The sequence below is a fragment of the Antrostomus carolinensis genome, unplaced genomic scaffold, assembly GCF_000700745.2.
Source record: "Antrostomus carolinensis isolate BGI_N321 unplaced genomic scaffold, ASM70074v2 scaffold3450, whole genome shotgun sequence".
NCBI lineage: Eukaryota > Metazoa > Chordata > Aves > Caprimulgiformes > Caprimulgidae > Antrostomus > Antrostomus carolinensis.
In genome coordinates this window covers 59,481-75,116 of record NW_010290424.1, presented here as the reverse complement: position 1 = coordinate 75,116, position 15,636 = coordinate 59,481, and the positions used below count along the sequence as shown (strand labels likewise).

The window sequence follows — 15,636 nt, the reverse complement described above, 5'->3', positions numbered from 1 at the left end:
CCTGCAGCTGACAAAAAGCACTGTATCTGAGGTTCATGTTATGTTTGTACTGCCACCTGTAAGTGTAGGTCAAATAAGAGATTTAAGATATCTATGGAAGCTGGTCACTCAACTGTGTTAGCTATGACCTCTTTATTTTAGAAAGCCTTTTTCTTCCCTTTCCTCCATATAGGTGAGAGTTTTGTGCTACAATCTGCTAATAATTTTCATTGAACAGGTGAAAGATAGAAACTCTTACCAACTCCAAGACATGAAGACCATCCTTTTCCAGGAAAGTAAAAAAATAGAAGTGAAATGCTAATGAAGCAACAGATAAACATACCAGAAAGTTGGTGGAAATCATGAGCAGATTCTAAGTCCTGCTAATGGGCTTGCTGGAAATCGAGAGCTGAATTTCTGAGCGAGGGAAGGACCTGTTTCTGCAGAGTTCAAGGAAATGCAGTATGGTCTGCATCACATAAGGCATGATTTACATGACCATTTTTTTCTTTCTGACATAGAAGCAAAGCCCTGACTATTAGTGATTTTCTCTGGCTGTTAGGACTTATCATCTTACCCATCACTTTTTTTCTGTCATTAAAAATAATTAACCTTTTGAAAGCTGACAATGTTTCCTTCACTTCCCTCCATAACTGGCACTTGTACATAGGACAGGAAATAAATGAGTGCCTGAGAAGAAGTCATGTGCAGTGGTCTTAGTATGTTTTCCCTTCATTTCACCCACATTGAAAGCCATTTCTCCAATTTTATGTCTATATCTATATCGCATAAAGCAAAGTCATCATTACTCAGAAGAGTTCCCAGCACTTACTCTGATGATCCAGCTGCAGTCAATGTTTGGTGAGTAATAACTTGGGTAATAGGGGGAACTCAGTGTCCCATTCCAGGAAATATAATGACCACCACACACTGGGAGAGAAATATATCAGCAAGGAACATAGTTATCTCAGCTGGGCTAAAGCGCAGAGCCTACTTCACTTGCTAGGACCCTTCTCTATGTACAGAGATAGAAGGATGGGTTGTGACAGCATTAAACTCAGGTTTTGCTTATATTAGTAGAAAATCATATTACTTCCTCTTCCCCATCACTCTGATTTTCTCTTTTTTTTGGATCAAATTACAGTTAAGGTTAAGCTTGGAGTTTTTTTAAAAATCATTTTTTCATGGTAAGTGGAAGAAGGAATTAAATGTGGACACAACAAACCTCCCCCTTCCATTTTCCTTCTTACCTTTCAGTAGACATTTTCAAAAATTAAAAATCAATTAGCCCGATAGAGTGAAACCTCTAATTAATTTAACATAAACCAAGAAGTTTTTGTGTCAGTTCTCAGTCTGAAAATTCATGCCACATTTGAACAATATCTTTGTGGTTTTATTTTCTGCCAAGAACTCTCCTAGATATCAAATCCTTAGTGTTCTTGGTTTCCTTCAGGTAACATAGTAAATGCGAGCATGAATATAATAGAAATGAAGACGATTTTGAAAAGAGCAAAATATCATGGCAAAACCTGGGTTATGCATCGTTTGGAGTGCCCACCTTCAGAACAATGAAGAAATCGTAATTTGCAATGTGCAATGGTGAGTATTTGCCTAAGCAGCATCCAACAAAGACATAAGCCAAAATGTGTAAAGCTTTGGAGAAGTTCACCCACATGCTATCCCCTGTAATTTGTTCCACAATAGTCACTTGCTTAATTGTCAAGATTCTTTCACTTAGACCTTACCAAACAACTGTGGCTGAACTTTCACTTGTGAAACCTTTATGTGTCCTGGATATTTTATGTATATATATACACACACAGATATATATATATATACTATGTATGTATAGTATGGTTATCATTATTCAAAATATTTCACTAATTACCCAGAAATCCTACAAAATTCATAGTACTCCATAGGTTTGGAATATATATTTTTTGGGTCTTGAATTCATTTTTCTTATGCAGTTAACTACACTGAGCAGTGCTTTCAGAAAAGGATCAAAGACATATTACAAGTAAGTGTTTGCTTTTGTTTACTGTTTTCATTAAAAATACATTCCCCAAGCTGAGGATAGATTGCCAAAACTGCTAAAAGTGCTGCTCTGTCACTGGGGCTCTCCAGCTTTGGCTAGACATACAGTGCCTGTCGTGCTATCTATGTGGCTGGCTGCTCCAGTGTTACACATGCAGTAAGATCAGTGTCTGGGAAAGATGGCTTGAGTAATAATCAAGAAGACAAAAATTCTCCCAGACCAAAGGATAATCTCTATTCTCTGTTCAGTTCTCTCTCTCTTTTATAAGTCTCCCTGACTTATAGGCCAACATTACCCCCCAGCCCTCCCAAAATATGTTCAGTCAATATTACCTTTTTTTGAGGCAACGAGAGGAACTACTGTGCTTACATCATACAGTTGTTTCTTTTCATTACTTACTGATTTTAGGAATGGCTTGAAAGTGAGCTTTCAATATGTTGCTTTCTTCTCTTCGGTCCAGTGAGAAGGTGAGCAACATTACATTACTTGATGAAGTTAAGCGTACAACAGGAGGAGTCCAGACCCCAGGTCCACACCATCTGAAATATTATCAAAATTGGATTAATAAAAAAAAAAATTAAAAAAAAAAAATCCCACTTTCCAGTAATCTTTGCTGAGAAACTGGGTAGAAGCAACATTGATCAAGTCACTTGTGTTTCAGAAGTATTCCCCTGGCTACCACTTCCTTTTTATTGTTCCACTCAATTGATACTACATGAGATGCAAGAGTTTCCTAGCATTGAGGCTGAGTCGCTCAGGGTGAACATCACAGCAAGCTCTTGTACCTTGTTGCATAAGGAGAGTTACAAAAGTCTTAACAGAGCTGAGAGGGCTACATACTCACTTGAAATATGTTAAAGCACTACTAAATAAGTGTTTTTCAGACGCTGCTAAATGAATCTGCACACTCAGCTAGCGTCTTCCTAAAAGTTCTTGGAATAACCCCAAAAGTTCCTCCTTGAAATGATCCATCCTCAGATTCTGAAACTTCCTTATTTATTTTGTTAATGAAGACAGGTTCATGGTGAATAACATATCCATACATGAAACTTGACTCTGAAAAGTGGGAGCAGTGTGGCCACTGAAGGTTACAAGATTGTCTGATCTCACTTATGCAAATAGACTGCACAGTGACTCTGGGGACGGAGCTTCCCATAGACACAACACCCCTGTTATGAACAAAGATTTTCCTGTGACTGGGCTTCCATAAAACATATGTTTTCTAAAATAAATAGAATACAATATGCTAAAAAAATTAAAATCTGTATCTTTTTGAGTTGTGACAGTAACGGGATGAAATTGAAACCAGTCAAAATTAGTCATAATGTAGAATAAAACCCACAGGAATTTATTATTCATTGGGGGGAATAATATGGAAGATATTTTTATAGCCTTACACAAGAATTTTTAATTAAGTTGTATTTGGAGTCTTACATTTTGGAAGCCTTTTTGATATCTTTTTGATATCATGACAGTTTCGGAGAGTTTCTGTACAGCTTAATAAAACATCTTTGTTCTGTGCTATCATACCTTGTAATGATCTTGTTCTGCAGAGGAAGAAGGAAATCGTATGCTGATAAGTGGTGGGATGCACAGCTCTCTGGAGTAACACCATGCAAAGTGATAACTACCAGTCTCACCACACAGTTAGAGGGAATTCGCAGTCTCCATTGATAAAAAGACTTTTTGGGATTCATCAGAGTTAGAGTCCTGTTGTTACCTGGCTTGGCATACAGGTCAAAGGATACTGGTATACAAAAGAAGCTAGATCAGTGGCTGAAAAAACTGTTAAGTTGAAAGATAAATTAAGTTATTGGGTAAAATTTCAGAAGAGGCGGCAACAATCACCTACCCACACTTTTTGACTACTCTAAATCTTCTCTTCCTGTACTTTTACAACTCTATTCCCTTTTCCCTACCAGACTGCATCACCTTCTTTCCCTGTTCTGGCCAAGGAAGCGCAACACCTCAGCACCATCGGCTCATCATACACTTAGCAAGCAGGAGGGAACTTGGCTCCAACTGCTACCTTCTCTACTTGAAACCTACTGCTTCCTTTGCCATTTTCTCTTCACCCCTCTCCATGCAATGAGAACACTGAGAATATGAAGCCAATCTTGAAGTGTGCTTCAAGAGATATGGAGAAAACCAAGCAAAGGGAACTAAAGCTCTACAGTATTTGACTGATCACTGCGAATAACCAAGTTATATAATCACAAGGCAAATAAATGGTGTATAATTTTATATAGTAGCTTTTTGAAAAATGTCAAGAAAAGGAGCCACAGCTCATCACAATTTAGTGGGAACTATTCAATTTTAACCATTCTTGTCAGAACATCAGAATTAAAGCTGTAAAGCATTTTTGTCTCAGCCTTTATTTGAAGCCCAGGCCAGGGAGATCCTTAGTCTGGTTTAGTTTGTAGGTCCTACAGATAAAAGAATAATGGGGAAACAAACATTTTTTTTTGTTACAAGAATTTTTTTTTTTTTCCCCAAAGTGGAATTGAAGAATAATTACCTGATTTTAGCATCACTTCATACTCTGTGGAATCTGAAACTGAAATTTAATAACTATCAGCTGCACAAGCCAAAGACACAAATTGGAGAAAGAAAACTAGACAGAATAGGTATTAAATGACAAGTACATTGTTACCAAAAAGCTCCATTGTAACAAGATCAAAATCTTCCTCCCCAGAAGAATTGAACATATGAGCTGCCTGTTTATGACTGATTTCTTTTTGTTCCACTGGGGTTAATTTTTTAAGAGAAGCAACCATATATTGTGGTGCCCAGAATATATTCCAGTAGTAAGCTCGGAGTCCAGATTCTCCTTCACTGTGGAGGGGAAAAAAAAACAAACAAAACCCCACATCATAAATACATTCTAATTAGTATTTTGAACATGCTTTCCTCTAGTCTGCATTTTTGGTTCACACAGTTTCATAGCCAGCTGAAGTGCTGGGTGAAAAGTTGTAGCTGAACACAGCGGCAAAAAGCTTTCTTGTTTAATAATTGCTTTTTCTACACAGCAGAAATAATTCAAAAATATGCTGCTTAAACAGTAACACGCTGAGGCTGAAAACTACACCTCATAGAAAATCCTTGCAATAATTTTTACAGAATTAGATGGTTGCATCCCTGATGCATAATTATACACTTTTAAGACCACATTACAGTTCTAGACACATTTTTCTTAATATTTTTCATTGAGTTCCACACTATATGACAGTATAATTTTATGCCCATACATTGGTATAACATTTCACACAGTTCTTGTTAAAATAAATAATCTGTATGTGTGCATATACAAAATATTACTTAAGTGATTCAGAGACAGTCCATCACACTCTTCCTTTCAAAATACCCTATGGATTAACCTTTCAGAAGTTTTCAATGTCATCTGCTCAATATATTTATATTTCTTACCAGGAGCTTAAGGAGAGTGTTCTGCCCAAAATTATACCTTTAGGTTTTGTTTTGAGAAGTTTAAAAGGAACTTCATTTAAACAAACAAAACCAAAATAAGATTCTGCAAGTGGTAGAGAAAAAAACCCTATTGAACTATGATTTCAAAAATCAAACACAGATGAATAGACTACAAAGCAATCCGTAAACCAAGGCACAATTAATCAGACTTCATTTCTATCACCAGTTCTTCAGGGCAAGACAGAAATTGCAGCGTTAGCTTAGCTCTTAGCTCACATACTTAAGTACATTTCTGCATTTTTCATTCCCTGTTAGAGAGATCTGCATATTCTTCCAGATAACTAATTTAAAATGCATGAAAAAAAGATAAGACCAACACAATTTAATATCTTAGATTTATACTGAACCTACCTGAAAGCAGCTACTACAGACTTCATGTAGTACTTTCCCCAGGAGGAAGACTCATACGATTCTGCAAACTGACAGTTCAGTAATGAAAAAAGAAAATGTAAAAGGTATTACATTTTAATGTCAATATAGTCTGTTATGTTATAAAGTATTTGTCTTATTTCTCCCTTTACCCTTCCTCACTTCCCTCCCGTATCACAAGCACTATCCATCATTTTCACAAAATATATCAGATAAGGATCATAAATGTACGCTCATATAGACTTTAAAAAAAAAATTACTTAAGTCACATCACATTTCAAGACCATTGAGATAACTTTTGATAACTAGTCATGAAAAACAAGCTTTTATGAATACATTTATATTTTTATTTCCATCTTTGAATTTCTGGCATATGATCTGGACATGAACAACTTGTATTGGCTGTGCACAAAGCAGCTTTGAGACACTAGATTAGGTCTTTGGGGAAATACAGTCTAACAAAGAAGTGCTTTGTGTTGAAAACTGCTGTTCATATGCACCCAGGAAACTGTATTGATCTCACAAATAGGAGCTCACGTAAGAAGTGCAAGAAAGCAAGCGTTGTTGTGGGAAATAAGGGAAAACAAAGCAAAACAAAGTTAAGGATTGAATTTGGGCAATATTTTTTAAAAAGAACAAAGAGAAAAATATAACAAGGAAGATTGTCTGAGTAAAGTAAAACAAAAACCACAATCCTAATTCCTTTAAGAAGAACACTTTGTCCATAACCTTGAAACCATCAGGTTTTATTACCTAGGAAATATTGGCCTTACTTTGAGGCACACATCCCCAGAAGCCTAGATACATTCCTAAAGCTGTACACTGCTGAGGCACTTACTAGTTTTAAACTTACTCTTTTGAAGAAAATAAGTTTGTGACTTACTGAAATCTTCTCTGTATTCCCAATCTGATTCTGTAATAAATATTTTTAAGTTATTGCTATACTTACATAATTTTGGATTGCTTCTGCTTGCAAGAGGAATTTCTGTGACTTTGGATCATTGAGGTCATTTGTATAAGTCAAATTAAGAATTTCTACGCTTCCCCCGATATAAATAAAGGAGAAAGCTGGAGCTGAGGGAAAAAAAAAAGAAAGAAAAAAAAAAAAAGGATTAAAATCTAGCACACCTAAGAACATTAGGGAAAAGCTTCCAGAAGCATTTGTCCTTGGCACCAGTAGGCATTAGTTTTTAAGAGAAACACGGGATAATAACTAGAATGCTGAGTCAGTCCCATTGATAGAATAATGCCCAGAAGGGAAGGAGAGAGCTGAGGTACAGGTTCAGACAGGAATTTATACTAGCAAGTTTTAATTGTTAAAAATCCATTTTTTGCAGCACTATACTCCTGGAGAGAGATTATTTTAATGCTATAAGTTGAGCTCTAAGAATAAGTGTACATAAATTAGGTACCCATTCTGTTTTGAAAAAGTTAATAGTAGACTGTTAATATCTATAGGTTTTTGGGAAAGATGACAGTTGCAATAATGATGGTATCCAAAAGCAGAGAAAAAAAATTAGAGGTTAAATACAGACCTTCATTATTCTTGTACAACTATCAACCACTAATTATTATACATTTTGTTGTCTTAGCAAAGACATTAAGGAGAAGGGAAAGTCTTTATACATGCATTATGTGCTTAGCTGCTTAGTGCAGAGCTTTTCATACTCATCATTCACACAGTGCAAAGGACCTACCCCATCCAAACCATGCTTGGGAGTAACTTCTAACTGCTAAGAAGAAAATTAACTCTATCCTAGCAAAACCAGGACACACTTACAGAACAAATAATGCAGGACTAGCATGATTACTGCAACTGTTAAAGAAACTATAAGTAATATTCCTAGAAGCCATCTTTTCCAGAAACACAACCTCATCCATTTGAAGAAACAGCACTTTTGACACAAGCCTTCTTGGTAGGATGGGCAGTAGTGAATATGTAGACTTTCCTAGAGAAGGACATGGGAAGGCATAAATTAGTAAAACAACAAAAGAAGAGCTATTTTACCATGTTTTAGTATATTTGCCCTTTTAGTTTTCAAAAAGGTTTAAACTGAGATGATATATTTCATGTTATCAGCTATGTCACACATGAAACCCACGTATTTCTTGGCTGTTTGTTTGTGGCATGCATTTCAAGCTATGTAAGTAGGAGGGAAAATTGCTATTATTTTAGTTAGAAGCAATTTGCATATGAAGAAGCAAAGGTCAATACACACCAGAGTGGGCAGAGAGATCATTTACTCTATTCCTACTGTAAAGCTTAACTGATGTCTCTTACCTGCCCTGCAGTCTGCTCAGAGTGGTATGGAGCTGATACGCTGCACACAGAAACCCAGCTGGAGGGCAAAGCCCGTATCATGATGTCTTGACAAATGCCTTCTGACAAACCTAATAACAAAGTCCTAAATGAACCTCATTCCTCAAACATAACCCAGCATAGCGTACTGCGCGCCCCGCCATGCACACCAGGCTTCTCTCATTTCACCTTTGCCATACTACTTGAAGCTGGAGCCAGCTGATCTGCAATCAAAGAAGGTGGGGAGGAAAAGTTACCATCACTGTAACTCTTTGTTTCCCTAACTGGTAAAGTAGGATATGCATCTCACCATCTGAAAACAGATCAGCTACCCACTTCTTTCAGAAATACAAGAATAGGAAATAATTTATGACACAAAGCAAAAAACGTGCAAGTAATTGACAGGTAAAAAGTCCCAGAGCAAGGTAAATGATGCAACTTCTAACGAACACCTGCTGGAATCCACAAGAATACTTATAAGAAAGAAGAAATGCACAATTCCACAGACTATCTGAAGTTTCCAGCCTCAAGCCAGTACCACAGAATAAACATAATTGCAAAGCAATTCACGTTCACGTATCCTGTTTGCAATTAAAAACAGTTCTAAGTCAGCAAGCCAACAAGTTCAGGGTACTCTGCATGTAAAATAAGAAAATCGAGGATGTGTGTGAGGAAATAAGATATTTTATATGTGAGGAGAGAGAGAGAGACAGAGCACACACAAAGAACAAAACCTGGAAAAACAGAACAGGCCCAAGAAACTTCAGCTCCAGAAAACAAAAAGAGAACAAACCAACTCCAACATCGATCACATGGAAAGCACAAAAGGGATTAATTGCAAGGCAATCCTCACAGCTCAGGAATGCAAACTACAACTGTAGATGCACCACTTTGTTCAAGTCCTCTTTTTTCCAATGGCCTGTCTCTGCCACACACACAACCTGCTCATTGACTGATACTTTGCTCCCTCCTTCATGGAGAGGAAACCCACAGAAATAGCCTAGAGAAAATAAAACCCCTTCTGCATCATCTCTAAAAATTAGATCAGGATTATTTTTAAACTACATACAGTCAGAGAACCTAATAAAATAGCAGTTTAAAATACCTCTCAGAGGGTAGAAGCATCAGTTTTATTTGGGCAAGGACAAGGTAATTGCAGTAACACACTTCACCATACATACTTATCTTGTTAAGATTGCCTGCAGATAAAGAATTCAAATTCTCAAGTGGATGAACTCTGAATTACCTTGAATATGGGAAAATTAAGGCAGGAAATAAAGGAGTTAGGGGCACCAAACCATGCAGTTAATTTAAATGGAAGTTGGAGAAGGAATAAGAAGGAATAATGTTTTCTTCCACGCTTAACTGCAGAACTTCTGATCTCTAAAAATGAGGGCTCTATGGATTTGAGAGAATCGAGTTCACTTTCTACCATATCTCTTCTCCCTCTCTCTATCAGGTTTTCTTGCTGGAGGAGGTGGGGAAAGTAGTATTTGCAAGAGTACTAACAGATGATTGCTACTTCACAGGCACTAGCATATTGGGCCATGCACATCTAGAGCTCTGTCTCTAGATGGTCAGTTGTTTCTTCAGCTTCCCAACAGATGATTGCACATGCATTTAGCTGGTGCCTGGAAAATGAACACAAAGTGCCAGAAGTTTATTACTGCACCTTCTCCTGTGTCTCTAGACATCTGCATAGAACCACCAGCACAAGATCAGTCTCTTCCTCTTTCACCAAGGTCTGACAAAAGGGTAATTGTTACTTCCATCTGTGTACTCCAGAATCAAATACTGAGTCAGCAGGGAGACGTGCAAAGAATTTCCACCACTGAACAGTTTTACCAAACATGATTTTTTAATGAAGATATCCAGGACATGTTTTATTCCAGCAAAATAATTGTCAAGTTACAAGACTGAAGGCACATATTTGCGAATCCACGGTGCAAAATTTGACACTTTGGTGTAGACACCAGGGAAATTTGGTCTTCCACATCCATAACCCCAGCTAACAATGCCAGTCAAAAACCATTTTCCATCTCTGTTGCTTTGACATGACAATGGTCCACCAGAATCACCCTAAAAAGAACATATTGAATTGTATGTGTTTACAATACAGACTACTAAGACTGGAACAAAATTCCACAGAAGATATTTTGAGTAATTCCAACATTGATTACATTTTTCCATTCACACAGTTCAAAATGTCAGATAGCAAATAGGGTTTGTTTGTTTGTTTTTTCTTGAAGCAGATGGGATTTCACAGTTGTACCAAAATTTACTCTTTCACAAGAGAGAGGGCTAACTTTCACTCTTTAAAGACAATAATTATGATATTACATTTAATGGAGTAGGTTTAAAATTCACATTTAACTTCCTAGCCTCAAACTTACAGCTAACTCCAAAATCTGTTACTTAATATGCATGTTTATTTATAGGTTACATACCTAAGGACTCCAAAAAATAGTAAGCTTTCGAAAAAAATTTAAAATTAAAATACAATTACAGTATTTAATAATGATAGCTGATAACTTCTTTCAGATTAAAAGTAAATGGAAATGGATTAGATCTCACATTCAATTTGGATTTGAATATTTTATTAAGAAGGAAAAAAACTAAGTGTTGTCTTCTAGTAAATACAAGCCAGCAGGTAATGTTTAGGGACGCACGATATCTTTCTAATTAGGGCAATTAAAATGAAGTCTGTTATAGACTTCAGTTTTATATGGCATGGCATAATTCCATAACATAGGACAATGCAAATAGTACTCTTCCTTTATATGGTATTCTTGTAGAAATATATTGTCAGTTGTTCAGATTAAAAAATAAATAAATAAATAAAACAAATCTCCTGGACCAAGCTTGTAATTTCTTGCAAGACTCTGCTATAGAGACAACCTCTCTGAAACAAACAGCTAGTAGCAGATTAATTTACCAAAACTTTGGATGCAATAAAGGATTGCCAAAAGCCAAAGGTGTCTTGATTAAGTTTAAACATTTTGCAAGAGAAGTGTCTTCCTTCTAGACGTATACTTTGTTAGAGCTAGCAAAACTATTTGATTTAACTTGGTAGGATCTTAGGATGTGCAGGTTGGCAGAGACATCAGGAGATGATGTAAGTAAAGCCACCTGATGCTCAAAGCAGGAAGATCTTGAATTGCCTCACAAAAGTTGTTAGATTTAACTTAGAAAATAATTTTTTTCCATCTTTGACAATTAAGATCTTGCATTTAGAGGGTCAAGTTTTCAACTTTTTTCTTTAATTTCTGGAACAAAATAAAAGTGGAACGCCAGCACTTGTCACAAAACAGAAATCCCACATTTTGATCAGCTTTAACAACTGCCAGACATGGTCACACATTATTTGCCCTTACAGAAACGCAGCTAACAGACCTGTAGATTACACCTTTCCTTGGCTTTATCTTGAGTGGCCAGATAGATAACTGGAGAAAGAAATTCTCCAGTTAGTGAAAATGAGGTTTAATGTCAATGGTCTCAGTAATCCCTAAAAAGCAGCTGGTGCATTATACTCCCTCAGAAAGCCCTCAGACATTGCTTGCCCTGAGAGTCACTGTAGTCTCTCTCACTTTTATGTAGACCAGTGAAAGCTAGAACGTCTTGAAGTTTCCAGATCTTCATCTAAATAAACAAAAACAACAACAAAAAAAATCCCCACCAAAAAAAAAAACCACCACCGAACAATAGTTTTACTACTATTTTAGTGGTAATTTTACTACTATTTTGGTAGTAAATATATATAGATATATATTTATAGAAGTTCTATTTTATATTGTATACATTATCTAACATATACAATAAGATATATTATATAAATAGAACTATATATATATAGTTTTAATTCTTTCCAGATAAGATTTATTGTACATTTGAAAAATTTAGGTCTAGTTGTCTGCATCTCATCAGACAGACCTGTAGTTCCAATTTGGGAGGGAAGGATCCTGAAAAGAAACAGGCTACTTCCTCTTTTTTTTTTTTTTTTCTTCTTCAACTGAGAGACTCTTGTACCAAAAAATTCAACTTGTTACTGGGACTTACATATTGACCAGCCTTTGCCATGCAGCTAGAACTTAGTGATGCTATTTATATCCATAAAGCAGTAAAACTCTGAAAACACTTAGATGACAGATTTGCTTATAGATAATTCTTACACTGCTGTTTTTCAGAACTGACGTGTAAAGACCATAAAGCAGTTTACCAGTCACTTCTTACACCTCATCATGCAACAACAGAAGACAAGATAAACTCTATGCAAGCTGTGCTAAGATACGTACTTTGCACCCATCTCTTTTCCCAGACATTAATCCAGCACAGAACATCCTAGCTGTGATAATCCCATATGTGGAATGACATAATGTTTGATCAATAATTTCTACCTCTGCTTTCTGAAGAATTGGTGAACCTTCATCATCTGTAAAACAAATAGAAAAAAGGATGATTCAACAGAGTTTAACATTTTGCACAACTACTGAAAGGCAAAACAAGAAGTCTTCAGAAAATATCCACAGATACTTTTGACCTCCAAATTATTCTAGATTCCAACCAACTAACTGCAACAGCACAGAAAATCTCTTAAGTATCATCATTTATGTAATGCGATCTTAGTCCTTTGACCACACCAGATACAGTGACACAATCACTAGGACTGGCCAAAAAGCTTTTTCTAATACATTTTGCAAAATGTCTCAAGATTTCTTAATTTGTTCTCTTTTTATTTTTAAAAGGAAACAGGATTTTACAAAGGTATTTGGATCATCACAAGACAAATTTGCAATTAGGATGGTGTCTCTGAAGGGGCTGGATCCAAAATTACAAGCATGAGCCAGAGTTACAGAATGCAAATTGCTCTTTTGGCTGCATAAAGAACTTGGACATATATCAAGTTTGGCCTTCTTTGTCTCAAAACCTTGCTAAAATACCTCTTTTCTCTAAAATACATACTTCTGAAAAAACAGAATGAAACTGAATTGTCCAATCCTTTCAATACAAGGGCTCTAATAATATCACCAGATGATTCTCTCAAAAATCTGTATGCAGCCAAAGAAACTGCGCCAACATATTCAAATATGCAAGTGCTGGTTTTCATCATGAAACTTTGTTTCAGAATTTGATAGATCTAGTATGGCAATCACATTGTATAAACCAATGAAGGGAAAAGAGGGAAACAAGGAAAAAAACAAACAAAACCCTTTTTCTTTTTGAGGCATCACATCCTGGAGAAAAGGAAGCTGAGGGGAGACCTTATTGCACTTTACAACTACTTGAAAGGAGGGTGTAGAGAGGTGGGAGCTGGTCTCTTCTCCCAGGTAACAAGCGATAGAATGAAAGGAAATGGCCTCCATTTGCACTCAAGGGGAAGTTTACACTGGATATGAGGAAAAACTTCTTCACCAAAACAGTAGGCAGTCATTGGAACAGGCTGACCAGAGAGATGGTGGAGTCACCTTCCCTGGTGATATTTAAAAGACAGGTAGACGAGGTGCTCAGGGACATAGTTTAGAGGTGGAATTGGTAGTGTTGGGTTTATGGTTGGACTCAGTGATCTGAAAGGTCTTTTCCAACCACTACAATTCTGTGAATCTGTGATTTATCTTTCAAATATCAGCTTTTAAATTGCACAGGTGACTAATCAGTAGGTCAAAGACAGACACTGTACCACACAACACTACCATACCACCGTCCTTTCCCGGTGAGGTGGTTGCACTTGGTTGGCAATCCTATATTCTCTCACAGTTATTTATAGGGAGGCTGAGTGTAATTTAATGGTAATTCTGGCTGCCAACCTTCAGTCAAAATGCTGGTGGTTAACTACCTGCTGCTGCCTCGCACCACATATTTACCTCTCCTACTTCCCACCAAGAGCAGCGGGCTGGTGGTTAACTACCTGCTGCTGCCTCGCACCACATATTTACCTCTCCTACTTCCCACCAAGAGCAGCGGGGTGGCAGTGCCAGCGTGGTGCCCACAGCCCACAGCAGGTGACGCCGGGCCAGGGCAGCCATGCAGGTGTGGACAAACCGCCTGGGCTAGGCCCTTGCTGGCAGCCCTGGGGTTTGGCGTGAGGGCTTTTAACGTTATTTACACCGAGGGCAGCCATCACATCTGGAAGGGCTTTAGGAAAGCAGCCATAAGAGGGGCAGAAGGCACCAACACTCACACCAGGGAAGAGGCAGCTGAAGACAAGGTGCTCCCTGCCATGGGGCAGCCCACCATTTTACAGGGGCAGCCATTTTGTCAATGGAGCAGCTATCTTGTTGAACCAAGGATGCAGCTGGCACCTCACACCTAAGCTCATGGCCACAGGGCTGTTCAGACTGCGGAGGCTGAAGGTGGGAGGAGGGAGACTTCACAGTTTAATCCTCCTACAGCAAGCAGCAAAGGGTCCATTTAGGCCAGCTAACACACCTCCAAGAGTAACAAAGTGAAAAAACAATACCATTTTATTCAAAGTGTAGCTCCTCACCAGTCTTAGCTACCAATGCCAGCACACAGGACTTCCAGATCCACAGGATCAGCAGCCAATTCTCATGAGCATATGAATGTACGTGCACACAGGAACCTACTTCCTCAGGACAGTAAATCAAAACATTATGATTTTCTGCACACTTCAACCATGCAACAGAAGCAGGCATCACACACACCCAGAGCTGTGAAGGCTGCTCTTCACCTGGGAACAAAGTTAGCTCAACAAAAAGCTATAAAACACACCTGCTTCCTGCTTTTGGCCCCAACCTGTTATCCAGCACTTGTCACCACTGCGGACTTTGTGCGAAAAGGGAGGCACACAGACGGGCTGGATGACATGGTTCATGGCGTCTGGCCATGGCTTGCTCAGCTGCAGCAGCGCGATGTCATAGTCGTAGTTCCTGCTGTTGTAGTATTCGTGGACTACGATCCGTCTCACCGCAGATACAAACTTTGCACGGCCTTGTGTTTGCATCCCCAGGTGAGCACGCCACGCTCTGGGATCAGCCAGCCTGGTTGGCATCAAACAAACAAGCCATCTCTTAAAAAAATTATCCCAAAGCACCCACTGACAGCGGGGCAGGAGAAAGAGGAGGGCACATCCCACCTCAGTGCGGTTCAAACTCTGGAAGCTAAAGGTGTTTGGGGACTCTGGCAATGTTTGGGACAGAGTTAGGAGGAAGGCTGCTTACTTGCTCCCTTGAAAGCAGTGAGCTGCAGACACAAGCCATTCTTTTGATATCACTGCTGCCCCACAGTAAGCGGCTCCAACAAAATGTAGGCTGACCTGCCAGGGCCATTCACCTTCCTCAGTGTTCGTACCGCCTACAATCCGAGAGATGGAATTGCTGCTCTTGCTGCTGCCACAACCTGCAAAGGATATTTCAGGTTAATAATCCCCATTCCCAGTGCTTGCCTTTAATGAGAGCGTTTCCCACCTAGGGCATGAAAGAATTATTCACTTGAAATATTTTGAAATCTA

At 38.1% G+C, this 15,636-nt stretch overlaps 2 protein-coding genes across 2 annotated transcripts in view; both read right to left on the bottom strand.

Moving 5' to 3' along the window:
- LOC104528886 (suppressor of tumorigenicity 14 protein) overlaps positions 1 to 8,234 on the bottom strand; it is a gene marked incomplete at its 3' end in the record, with an annotated part of 18,970 nt that extends 10,736 nt beyond the window's left edge. The window contains 9 exon segments of the mRNA XM_010173037.1: positions 812 to 909; positions 2,417 to 2,556; positions 3,548 to 3,764; positions 4,536 to 4,574; positions 4,671 to 4,852; positions 5,855 to 5,922; positions 6,822 to 6,946; positions 7,653 to 7,821; positions 8,154 to 8,234. Coding sequence (XP_010171339.1) covers positions 812 to 909; positions 2,417 to 2,556; positions 3,548 to 3,764; positions 4,536 to 4,574; positions 4,671 to 4,852; positions 5,855 to 5,922; positions 6,822 to 6,946; positions 7,653 to 7,821; positions 8,154 to 8,234 — 1,119 coding nt within the window.
- Positions 8,235 to 10,010: 1,776 nt separating this feature from the next.
- TMPRSS7 (transmembrane serine protease 7) overlaps positions 10,011 to 15,636 on the bottom strand; it is a 32,680-nt gene continuing 27,054 nt past the window's right edge. Inside the window, exons 13-16 of the mRNA XM_029086256.1 lie at positions 15,347 to 15,524; positions 14,898 to 15,166; positions 12,464 to 12,600; positions 10,011 to 10,250 (exon numbers count right to left, since the gene is read on the bottom strand). Of these exons, the coding sequence (XP_028942089.1) occupies positions 10,080 to 10,250; positions 12,464 to 12,600; positions 14,898 to 15,166; positions 15,347 to 15,524 (755 nt within the window). The 3' untranslated portion in view covers positions 10,011 to 10,079. The remainder of the gene's footprint in view (positions 10,251 to 12,463; positions 12,601 to 14,897; positions 15,167 to 15,346; positions 15,525 to 15,636) is intronic.